The sequence below is a fragment of the Oculina patagonica genome, chromosome 2 (genome assembly GCF_052425735.1).
Source record: "Oculina patagonica isolate OP01 chromosome 2, crgOcupat, whole genome shotgun sequence".
In the NCBI taxonomy this organism is placed as follows: Eukaryota; Metazoa; Cnidaria; class Anthozoa; order Scleractinia; family Oculinidae; genus Oculina; species Oculina patagonica.
In genome coordinates, this window is record NC_135759.1 from 12,948,979 (window position 1) to 12,961,859 (window position 12,881).

The 12,881-nt window shown below is 36.9% G+C and overlaps 1 protein-coding gene across 9 annotated transcripts in view; it reads left to right on the forward strand.

Moving 5' to 3' along the window:
• The window catches only part of LOC144639484 (alpha-1B adrenergic receptor-like), a 29,155-nt gene extending 17,364 nt beyond the window's left edge, over positions 1-11,791 (forward strand). For 3 of the 9 annotated variants that reach the window (XM_078498793.1, XM_078498799.1, XM_078498787.1), the window contains 3 exons: positions 3,420-3,470; positions 7,537-7,605; positions 10,200-11,791. In XM_078498793.1, the coding sequence (XP_078354919.1) occupies positions 10,202-11,293 (1,092 nt within the window). In that variant the 5' untranslated portion in view covers positions 3,420-3,470; positions 7,537-7,605; positions 10,200-10,201 and the 3' untranslated portion in view covers positions 11,294-11,791. Of the gene's footprint in view, positions 1-1,766; positions 2,865-3,419; positions 3,471-7,536; positions 7,606-10,199 lie in introns of those variants that run through there. The other 6 variants (XM_078498806.1, XM_078498811.1, XM_078498818.1 and 3 more) reach the window with 4 other exon arrangements.
• The last annotated feature ends 1,090 nt before the right edge of the window (positions 11,792-12,881 follow it).

Consider the following 12,881-nt stretch of genomic DNA (forward strand, 5'->3'; position numbering starts at 1 on the left):
ATTAGTTATATCTATCACCAAATAAGAGCATTTAAAACCTCCACCGCTTCTAATTACAAAACGGCAAGGGTCTTGACAAGTCGAGATGAGTGCTTATTAAGATAATCTCTTGTGATTACTTACACCAATACAAAACATCAACATATTTGTCAATGAATTCTCCCCAGCAAAATTCCTCTCATCCAAAACAACTTGGGCAACCCAACGAAACAACGAAAAGTCTTGTGAATGTTGGGAAGCTATTCCCAGTCAAATTTGGAAACGCTACCTACAAAATAAACTGCAACAAGTTAAGGTTCTCCGTATGTTGTTCCACGTAGCCATCCTCTTTCTACTACGGCTACGGCTCAAAGCATCCCTGAAAGAACTGCCACTCAAAACAAAAATCGATCTTGGGAAGGGAAAAACCCCAATGTGTTGTTTCTATGGTCCTGGTCTTACAGCACTAAATGAGTTTCCAAAATAGAGATTTAATTTATTAAGAGTCAAGTGGATCGATGAGTGGATACCCCCCCCCCCCCCCCCCCCAACAAGGTTCCATGCGTATCTCAAGTACGAACAAGGTAGAAAAAAGACACCATATCGCATTTGTAGTCAATACATACTACATAGTTTTTATCTTGCACTGTTCATAAAATACCGCAGAGGCAAAGTCTTTAAAAACAGTTATCGGCACGGCGGCTAAGTAAGACAGTTGATCATCATCGTCATCATAGTGATGGAGTCTGCAGAACTTGATTTTTGAACATATACACTTGAAATTTGTTATACCAGATGGTATAACAAGGTGCACGATAACAAGAGCTGATCACAATAACTGATAAACGAACTACCGTAATCACCAAAACTTTCAGTGTTGATCACATTTTCAGAACACATTCGAAGCAAACCATACACTCACTGTAAGACATAAGAAGAGGCACGCGGCTGATAGGCAAAAGCTCACGCTGAGAGTGGCTACAATCAATAGTGCTATTTACAGGCATGCATAACGGTCTTAAATCTTTTTTTCCGGCTGCTCGTGAACCGACGAATAGTTTTATTAACGGAATTTTAACTAATTCAACGGAAAAATTAGTAGAAGCTAGCAAAACGCATTTTAAAAAACCTAAAGAGAAGCAAACGAATTAGTCGAAACAGTCACTACACTTTCTTATCAAAACCACCCGGCGGTTTTTCTTAATTTGATAGTCGCTGGGAGTTCCACGAAAAACTGAACCAATGCTGGAACGAGTTCTTAAGAATTCCCGGGTTTTACAGATTTATTTTGCAAAAATGTCTCGGGACTGACACCACCTCAGTAAAATTCGTAATTTTCCCATAAGCACGGAAAATACCATTAACAATAATTACTACAGAGTACAAATCGCCTATCAATTAATATCAAAGATACCGCTTAAGTGTATCGTAAAACAACAACAAGAATCAATAAATTTCTCCTTGTTTTGCCAAGAGCTGTAGGAAAATCACTTTGCCGTTTTGATTATTAAAAATAAGAGCGCTTCTATTTTGTAACGTGTGTTTTAAATTTAATTTAGGAATAAACACAAAAAAAAATGATTTTTAAAAAATCTTTTTACTTAATTTCATTGCATATTATACCACTGCACGAAGACGTCTTTATATTACTATCATAAGACTTTTAGATCAGTGTTTTAATGTTGTAATAAATGTAAATAGCCGTTTTTAATAGTATTGACGGTTATAAGCCCGTCTGCTTAAAAAGTTGTTATTATTACTTAAGATATATTTCCGACAAACCAATTTGTGCAGTGTGTATTTCTATTCATCTCACCGGCGTATAATTTTCAATACTGAATTTTTGTTTTTTTGGAGTGTACAGAAATTGGAGCAAATATGTTTTGCGGCTTTGATGTTTATAAAACAAGCTAGAGTCTTCTGCTGAAGGTTCAATAAGCCGTAACAATACATAGAAACGTTGAAATTAAAGTCTTAAAAGAGCCGGATGGAACGTTCTATAAAGTTGAGAACTTCTAAAACTGGTTCCTTAATTGCGAAATCTTCACAGGGATCCTCCATTAAACCGCTGGATTTTTAAAAGTCTCAAAAAGAATCATAACTGCATGTTTTAGCAGGAATTACGTTCTATTAAAACTTAATCATGATCACTGCATATGGGACTCATTGCGTTTTCTGCCTTATCTGCAATGATTTCCATGCAGCCCGGGGCATAAATCGTAACGACAATAGAGTATGATTCACTCCTTTGTTAACACGGACTGTTTTGTGGGTAAACACAACTTGCATGTAAAACTGAGTGACAAGCTCTTTTCCTCAATGGATAAACACAGTTTATAAAGTTACACTTAATAAGGAATTTTTTGGAATAAGGCCTCGGCAGATTTTAAAAGAGAACTCTCTGCAGTTTTCATAGGTCTTTTGTGATACAGAAAACTGAGAAATCCCCAAGGATTGTTATTGAAATTATTTGTCTAGTGAATCCCCTGCGGCGAAAGAGTCATTTCACATTAGCGAAGCAAATTCGACCGTAAATTGATTGAAAGACAATGAGCAAGCAGCAGTTGGTGCGGTTGTGACCCGGCAGGGAGTAAGCCAGCCTTCATTTTGTTCAACATCTGACGCGAAATTTGAAGTCTAAACATCCTTACCAGCACTACCATATGAATAAAAACAATAAAAATCGAAGTGAGCGAAGTGACGCACAGAACAGAAGACGTTTATACAGCCTGCGTGGCAACCCTGTCGACATACTTTTTATGCGGCGCGGGAGCCAAGGCGGGTGAATATTTTGATATATATACTTCAAGGATTGGTATCTTCGGAGAAAGGATTCACGACTAGAACATGGACAGAACAACATTCCGTTTAGAAGAAACTCTGTGGTACGTTTTGTCGATTGCTTGTTTTAGATGTGACAGTGGTGTACTGGAAACTTGAATTAGCCAGGGCAGAAAACAAAGAACGTCATTCCAATTTGAACCTGATGAGTTTTCAAGAATATCGCGATGTTTCAGAAATGAGGCAATCTAGCTTATCTTAGCAATCCTTGAAATAGCTTTGTTTGGTTAATCTAAAATCAGCCATTTGATATCGGAGGCGTAAAACATTTTGAACAGTCAAGAGAAAGCTGACAACTGAATAATGCTGTCTATAAACGTTTAGAAAAGAGATAATCACTTGACTTTCAGAACGTTTGGAATAAAGGAAGCAATTTAAGAACGAAGACACATTAATGAGTATCTAAGGTTGTTAGTCGGTAATAAAACGCACTTGTTTGAATTGAACCAATGGCTTATCGAATCTTTGCAGTTTGTTTGAAAATCACATTGAAGTACTGTCGGAAATTAATGTTAAAAGTACGAGCTTCATAATCGCTTTTCATTATATCAATAATTAAAAGTATAACCTATATAGAATAAAATTTTTTGTTTACACAGATTGAACGAGGACAACGGCGGAAATAACAAGCGAGGTAATACAACTCAAGTGTGAGTGAAAATGATTTTTGTTTGCTTAGTTTTTTTGTCAGTTTCAAAACCGATTAACACAATCTTATAAACTACGTGTGTTGAAAAACAAGTATCAGCGGTCCAAATGCTGGGGTCCGTGGGCTGCGTGGCACAGTCTTGTAAGTTCCAAAGTTGTAAAAGAAAAGTAAAATGAAAATTGTGCCAAAATGTCAATATGCCGTTAGTTAGCAAACGCTTTGGGCATGGCCCTTCTTCAGTGCTAAATTTGAAATGCAAACAATAAGCACGTGCGACCCTAACAGACTAAGTAAGAACACCGGCGGCGCTACATGTTATTAAAGAAATGAATCTGTGTTCAGTTAGGGGGCCGAGGTGGAAAATCAGCCGCATTTCCTTCAGGTGGCTGACGTTAATTGACCTCGTACATTGTTTTACGCAGCGAACTTGCATCTCATCTATTCGGTGTCCAGTTGTGTTGAAATGTTCAGCAAGGGCAAAATCGTGCGGGTTCCTCATGTATGTTTAATGCGTGTGTTTTATGCCAAGTTCGTTTGTGAATTGATGGTGATCGATGTGTTTTTCTACTTTGGCAATCCCAAGACAGCTTTGTGCCCATGTTTATTGTCCTCGCTTAACTTGTTTTTCAATTTTTAATCTTTCAATTTTTCCATTAAAATTATAAGCTCTGTCACGATAGACCCAAACATTTTTTTTGTTTTTAATGTATATTATGTACATAACTATGGTGTTAAAAATTAATTTCGCATAACACATGTGACAAGCATTCCCCTCGCAATTCTTTTCAGTGCTCTCTTGTAGTATAAATGGACAGAAAGTTTCTGAAACCTTTTTAGTCTTTTCGAGTAAAGTTGTTAAGCAGATATTAGCAGAAAGTTCCAAAAGTGACGCCACCGCCCCAGAAACTGATGATAAAATTTTACGGTTGTTAGAGAGGTTTGAATTCATCAAACGGCTCATAGCACCACTACCTTTTGTATCATTAATTATATAGAATAAGCCCGGGGGAACCCACCCCCTTCCTTTCCCCGTCAGTCCCTTATATAAACTCTATAGTGTGTGCCGCCCCAAACGGTATAATGGTCGTTGAGCAGCTTTGTTTACAAAACGGGTCAAAGACTTCAAATGGTAGCAAGAAAGGTAACCAAAAATACGATAGAAAACGATCCCCCAGGAGAATAAGACTGAAAAGGAATGTCTACTTCGAATTTTTATTCTGAATTATAAGGTAGCCGCCACAGGAAAGGCAGTTAAATTTGAAAGTAACGAGGATCGCCCATAACTTTAATTTAGGAACTTTGCGGAATTTGAAAACTATAAAATTGTCTTACTTACCAATTCTGATGGTGAGCCTTTCTCGATGGTGAACCTTTGTGCGCTGATATTGTTTAAGGTGGCTCCGCAGTTATTCCGGGCGCACTCGTCCATGATAAACTTTGGGTCATAACGTTTTCGACTTTGACGCGCGAAATATAAAACTTTGGGTGAACTTTCACCTTTTATTCAGTAATATCAAGAGAGGATCCTCTCTTGGTAATATATTATAGAATTTGATTTAACTGGAGAAAAATATTTTTGATTATATTTGGGTTTAACTGGATCCCATTTTTTAAACAAAATCGCATCCAGTAAAAAAATTTTGCTGATGGATTTTTGTTAAATTTCTAGAACCAGTTCATATTTACTAATAGGTAGTTTTCACTGTCACGCTACCAAAAAGTAAAACCAAAAGAATTTGAAATCGTACAGAAGATTAATAGCTAATCTTCCTGTCCGAGTCTCAGGTCTGTGCGGTATTCCGTACACGAGTTATCCGTAAAAATATTCCACACAAATTTAAAGAGCTCAGCATGGAAACGCAATTTTGTTGACCCGTGAAGGGGCATCAATATGGCACCCTGAGATCGATGAAAACATCTGGCATTCACTTCTGCTATAAAAAGCGATCAGTTCATGACTCTCATGAACAAGTAAACATTCACATGAACATTTCTTGCAATATCTCAACTGATTGCTAAAAATTACAGGGTGAGACGTAAGTGACAGCCTTCTGGCGGCCGGATCTTGGTGTTGTTTGGCGTGAAAACTTCTAAATTTAAAATTGGCTATAAAGATCTCATATCCAACAAGAGCGAGTGGAATAATTGTTTTATTACAAAACCCCAAAGAATTGCAATATTAGCTAATATTTGAGCTCCCCAGTTGTTTTCGTTCACGCGTTTTGGCTACCACATTTGTGGTCAGTGGAATATGAGCTCAAATACCATTGTCTGTTAACCAATCAAAACGCAGGAATTGCAATTTACCATTCGAGTTATGGTTGACCATACAGACTTTATGTACGGAAAAGAAAGCAACATGAAAACAAACAATGTTATGTTAGCTGCCTTGGAAACCAATGTTATTTTACATACTAGACAGTGTCGTGAACATCCAACTGTAAAAAATTATAAAAATATTGAAACTGCCACCCAAGTTTACCTTAATGATTAACGATTCCGATTAAAAAAATTGCAGACAAAATTCAGGACAAATAAGTCTTCTGTTTGTTTAGCGTGGGCTTTATTCGCCATATGTTTGGCGAAAAATGTCGCCGTTGTTAGCGTCTAGCGTCATTTATGTCTCTCACTCTACCAAAAACGTTGATTAAAGTTTGCTAATGAACCGAAGAACAAACGATTGTTAACATTTATAAACTGCCGCTGTCACTGGAGATTAGCACACAAAACTACATCAAAAGAGAAAGAGTATATCGCAAAAAACTTCTGTTACCACACATTTGCGGTGAGTCTTGTTGTGTTAATCGTTTTATATTTTATTTGAAAAACTGTTCGTAATTTATTCTCTCCCCTGAAGACGGCAAGATAGACATTTATTAAAACAAAGTGCTGCCTTTTATCCGCTTGTCGTGTTCTATTAAAATGCGTTAGAAAAAATGAGCACTATGCATTAATCCTGTGAAAGAAAATTGTAGTAAAATGGCAATCTGAATCTGTTTTTTTTTCCTTAAAAGTGTTCTTCTCATAAATGCGTAGCAAAAAAAACGAATTGTATCGTGATACAATGTTACGACTTTTCCTCTTAAATATTTCAATTCTTCTTACCAAGAATTTAGCTGAAAACTATTATTACGGCCAGATTTATCAGTATTCTTGGAAAGAGTAGCATTTGAAATAAAAAGCGCATATTTTTTGAAGAGCACAGAGGGCCTTAGCTTTTGATCAAATTAGATGTTTCTGTTTTTACTTGAAAGCTGATAAAACCGAAATAATTGATTCTTAACTCTAGACCCCTTTCATCCTTTATATTCTGGATAAAACGTTTGGTTAAAAAATTATAATGTGAGCAAAATATATTAACATTAGCGGAACGTAAGGGTTTTTAAAGACTAGACAAAAAATTACGTTTACCTTTACTTTAACGAAAACCTTTCCCTAAGATTTCAGAAGCAAATCTGTCTAGAGATCTTTTTATTGTGAACTGAGCAGGAAGGAATTATCTTCTAGATCGGATTTCCCCCTGTCGTGACCATGTAACCATAGTTACATATTCTCCACCTGTCAAATACAAGTCCATTTCTTGCAATTCGTTAATTACTTGTCTTGAGAGGTAATCGTCGGAAACAATTAGACAGAAAATAAAAATAATTTGTTCCTGTTTTGCCTTTTCAACGGGCCCTGCTGCCGAGGTTTTAAACTCACTTTGTAATGCAGAAATATGTCCTCGCACAGGAATTGAAAACGAAAAATCTGACAGCACAGTTGAAAGTTCCTGAGTATACTGTGGTATCACTGCAGGCAATGCATATGTGCAACACAACAGTTTGCCATGAATGCAGCCACTAACCAATGACAAACCAGCTCATCATTGCTGTTAAGGAGTTGATAGTGTTTTAAGGAGTTTTAGTTTAGCGATACTACAGACATTAACAACAATAGGGCACGTTCTGATTGGAGTGTCTAACTTGTATTTAAATTGTGAATATCACATGGCGGTTTTTTCGCTTTTAAATGTCAACAAAGTGTATTAGTGTTTTGATCAATTATCAGATGCTTTTACGTTGCAGCTGCCTCTGGAAGCCTGGCAAGTAGCGAACAACGAAGATTAAAGAAATCCCTGCTTTCGCTTCTCTTCGGTAGGTGGTTTTATAATTTAGCTCTACTGAACTGTATTCTCTTTGCTCGTTTTCAAAACATGACTGCACCAGCTGTGCAGCTTTTTACCTTTAAGCAATGTTTATAGAAAAAAACAATGACGGTGTGCGCACATAAAAATTGGAAATCTTCAATTACCAAAACTTGTTATGTTTTTAGTAACATCTTCGCCAGCCAAGATAAAGTTTTCAAGTTTGTGGCTAATACTTTGTCAATTGTTGCCTTTAATGAATTTTCCATTCCACTTGCAAACTAGAGAATGGATGTGGACAATAGAAAAAGCTTGCGAAAGAGCACTTGAGCTTTCACTGTGCTATTCTGAATCACAACTGCTCAATATTATCTTCCAGCGGGATTACAGAATGTGAAATTATGTTTTTCTACATTGCTATTCAACGTAAAATACTAAAGAGCTCTGGAAATATCTTTAGTAAACCACACCGTGCGAAAATAAATGAAAAGTAAATATATGAAAACCACAATACTGCGCGAGACATAATATAAAATAAACAATATTGCACTTTATGATTTGCCTTGTTTGGCACCTTTTCTATAAAGACCTGAGAATGTGGCTTATTTTCCGTTGTAACACAGGGTTCTATGTAAAAAGATTTACCTAAGACAAAGGTTTGGCATAAAATGACATGTTAAGTGTCAAACACTGAATTTTTATGTGTCTTAGCTCTAGATACAAACGTAAACAAAGATGACACAAAGATTTTACATTTGCCGAACCAATTTAGACGTTTGCCACTCTGAATTATGGTCCAATTAACATAAAGTGCTCATGTTTATTTTTTAAAAAAATCGTGTTTGAACTTATGTACATAAACCTTCTTTTGAATTTACAGGATCGTTTTAATGTGACAAGTATTATTACTTTATTAATATTTTATCCACCTACAATGCATTTTTGTGAACTGAAATTTCAAGGTCAACGTTTTGATGCTGTCTTAAAATTTACACAAATCTAAAAACAGTTCTAACACAAGCTTCGTGTATGCAGACAATACAATCGTTCTTTACTGCAGAAAACAAATCAGTTAAAAGTACATGTACTGCCATCTCGCGTTGTGCATTTTACGTGTTTTCTTGGTCAACTGTTCCAAAAGACCCTTATCTTATTTTGTGACCGCTGGTCAAAAAGACGATGGTTATGCAAAGTAATATTTCGTTACCAGTGTCCTCGACACACGGTCTACTGTTGTTTTAACAAATTTTTATCTTTTTCCAACTTATGTCATCGAAGTTATATTCAGACCCTTCGAGTATACACTCGAAGCCGTAACTTGAAACGGTCGCAGCACAACTGGCAGCACCTAAACAAGAAATGAAAACACGCATCGCACCGGAGCAAAATCAGAGGGAAAATTTGAAGACTGAATTTTCATTTTTCTGAATTTTGATGATTTCCGAGTGGCTAAAAATAGTGAATTCGCCTCCGGAAATAAAGCTCTTGGGTATAATTAATCCAAACTGTGCTTCATGAAGTACTGATGAATAATTCAACAAAATCAAGCTGAACGTTGCGCTCAGTTCACGCAAACTTGCACGTTTAATGAAAACACTGTTATTTAGACAGCAGCAGATAATTTTGAACTCCAAATTTGTGGCTTTTATTTAACTTAGTTTTGAATGAAAAATAACATTTTCGTATTGACATCATACTCTCTCAATTAATGTCATTCGCTTCACATTTTGCCGCAAGCAATCCAAATTTATTTTATTAGACGGAATCCTTTATGTCTTCCACTGTTTTAACCGCGCTGCCAAGCGGTAACATGAACAACATATCTTCAGAAAATCCGAAATAAGAACACCCCCCCAAAAATGAGTGATTGAATAAACAGTGATCGAAGACATTGAGCGGTCTTTCAGGAATACGTGAAAAATGTAGTAATATTATAATCCCTTACAGACCAACTCGTATTAGAATATCCGGTGAAGGAAATTTCTTATGTGAAAGAAAATACTTTCTAGATATATCAGCTGTTGACCGGCCGAGAAAATGAATATTTTCACTTTTATTAAATAAAGATGTTATTGGCACACCAGGGCTCAATCGCTTAATGTCCTTTTGTGTACTTGAGAGTAGTAATTTCAAGAGTTAAAATCTATGAAAACTTACCCGCCGAACACCAATTTAACAAAGGCGTCCGTTTAGCCACCTTGGTTGAAACCTTTTGTGCATCATTTATCGCACATTAGGTAGCTTTGTTCACGCGTAAATTGCCCGTGAATGCAGTTTGGCAAAATCATGCAAATTTAGAGCGAATTCATGTTACAAGTTACCGGTTTCATTAGTTTCACATCGATGCGCTCTTTTTCATTAGTAGACCGAAGTGCTTTGGTAAAATACATTTCAGAAGTGTTCCATCAGAGCTGTGTGGAATCGCACCTATTTTCTCACGTTAGGAGATTGGTAGATTTTGAGCAGTTTTTTTGACAGTGGTAAACAGTTCTGCAATCTAACCAAGATACAGCCTTTAAAACACAAAGATTTTGTTTGTTTAGCGCCTCGGATTTACATTTTTGTTAACATTTGAACTGTATCTTGTTGTGTTCTTTCAATCAGGAATGGATACAATAGTAAATCTAACAAACGCGACGTCAAGTGTATTCACTCATGCCGGACCTACATCAATGAGCAAGATAAGCCCAGAAGCAACAAACATTGTAGCAGCTGTGTTCATTGCACTACAGATTGTAGTGGCCCTTGGTGGAAATTTCATCGTCATTGCAAGCTTTTACACATTCAGAGACCTTCGCACAAAATGCAATTTCTTCATTATCTCTCTAGCAATCAGCGATATTCTGGTGGCCTTCATCGCCATGCCTTTTTGGTTTACCCTGCAAATGACCCAAAATGAATGGATTTACGACAGGAGACTAAAACAGTTTTGGGACTGCATGGATATTCTGTGCGGAACAGCGTCCATTATGAACCTGACAGCGGTGAGTTTTGACCGCCAGTTGGCGATCACGTCTCCGTTTGCATATCCTAAAATCCTGACAACTCGGCGCGCAGTTTGTATTATATGCTTCGTATGGTTGTACGCTGCGACCATCTCATGCTCCGTGCTTATCTCAAGTCCTCAACACAACTGGCCATATCCCAATTATCTGTGGTTTGTGTCCATTGTGAGTTTCTTTCTACCTTTAGTTATAATGGTGGCTATGTACGCTCGGATCTACCTTGTGGCACGCTACCAAGCAAGGCGTATTGGAAGAAACTACGCCACAGATATCAAAGCCGCAAAGACAATTGCAGTTGTAATTGGGGGATTTGTTATTTGCTGGCTTCCTTTCTTTATAGTCGTCTTGTCGTATGCAAATCGCACAGACGTTCCACTTAGTTTCTTTAACGTAGCCAAGTGGCTAGAGTACTTAAACAGCTGCCTCAACCCGGTCATTTACACCTGTTTAAACCGAACGTACAGAAACGCGTTTAAAAAACTGTTTCGTCGCTGTCGCTCAAAACTCAAAAGGGATCATAGGGAACAGTCAAGTGGCAATACCTTGTTGACGATGGGCGAGACACAAGTGCCCATGACACATTTGGAACGCGAAGGCTTTTCTGCTCAAAACGGACCCACAGGTCCAAATGTTGGGAACCGCGAGGACGTAAATGAAAACATTCCACTCAAAGAAAACCCCGCCGAGTCATGAGTGCTAAAACCCAATCAACCCCTAGAAAATTTTTCATTGCTATAGCAAGGGTAAGACTGTGATCGGCGTGGCATTGAAGTTCAGAAAAGAAACGTTAAGTGACAATCTGACTCCAAGGAACAATAATTAAAATAGGGAAACGGTAACAACAGTTTGGAAAATTGCTTCAAATTACGAATAAACAGTGTATCTTGAAACTGTTGAAAACAAAAGAATTTAGTCAAGTTAGTTCGAAAGCTTTGAACAAATCCATGCTATTGTCGCTTTAAAATGAATAGAGACGTGACCTTTTGATAGCGGAGAATAATACAAACGTCGAAAAACATCAGTGAAATATTTTGAACAATAATTTACTCCGCGTATGTTTATAATATCATAATTATAAATACCTCCAGGGCAAACAAAGTTAAGTATAAAGTAAAGGAATTTGTAGAATATTTAAGTCATATGTTTAAAGTTTAGACAACACATGTAATAATAAAAAGTTGATACATCTTGTTTGAACTGTTTGGTGGTGCGAGTTGCGAGCAACAGAAAGTTTGAACTGTCAACATCATAACAGATCAGCCATATTAAAACTCAATCGACAAACAAATTAAAGTTCATATAAATTAGACGTCTTCAAATTAACAAAGACGCATAAAGGAAAAGAAACGTTTAATTGCTCATATCTGATATCATTTCCAGCTTTTTAATCCTGTCACTGACACTCGTTTCAGAAGTTTTAGAAGTTGATCACTGAGTTGGCAGATATTCTTTTGTTCGTTCTTCCATAATGCGGTTTTCTTCACACCGCTAAAAATGCAAGTGTTGTTTTGTTAAAACACAGTTGTATTTGTTCACCCAAGTACAAAGACATATTGTATTCTAGTGTCACATTAACTTTCAGCGCATTCCAGAGAAACAAGATGTTAAATGTGCGGTTAAAGATTGCAATGAATTCGGTGGATTTTCAGAATGGAATGGTGACATTTGTGCCCCCGATACAAAGATTTGATGAAAAGTTTTAGTCCGAGAAGAACCTTCTCGACTGATTTCAATTAATTGTTAATAAAAACGCCAAGCTGTTACTGCCAAAAAATATCATTCCATATAAACCTCGGATCATCCATACAAATAACTTAGATTTGTCGCTAATCCGACAAGATAAAGAATGACAACTAATACCAGAAAGCGAACCCTTTCATCAAATACTCCAACTGATTAACCAGATCGTGCATAAAAATTCGAGACAACAAGCAAAACGACAACGGCATTTAGCACAGACGTGTGGAATGTTCAAGTACGCACAAATATAAGCAGGAGTGTTTAATATGTTGAAAGAGGAACTTTCAACTTCTTCTCACGAGAAAAAGTAAGTGAAGTTTTCGACCCTAATTAGTATAGACCAGTATAGCAAAATGAAGTTGACCTCGACACCTTGTGGGATTAATAACTTCATTTGAGATCATTGTGCTACTAACATATCAAGTGTTTATATTTATTGCCTCTGGCACTCAGCACTGTTTGCCGTGCTTCCTTCGCCTGCTTTGTGACATGGCGCAACAAAGACATGTCTGACAACACTTTACATTTTGTATAACTTACT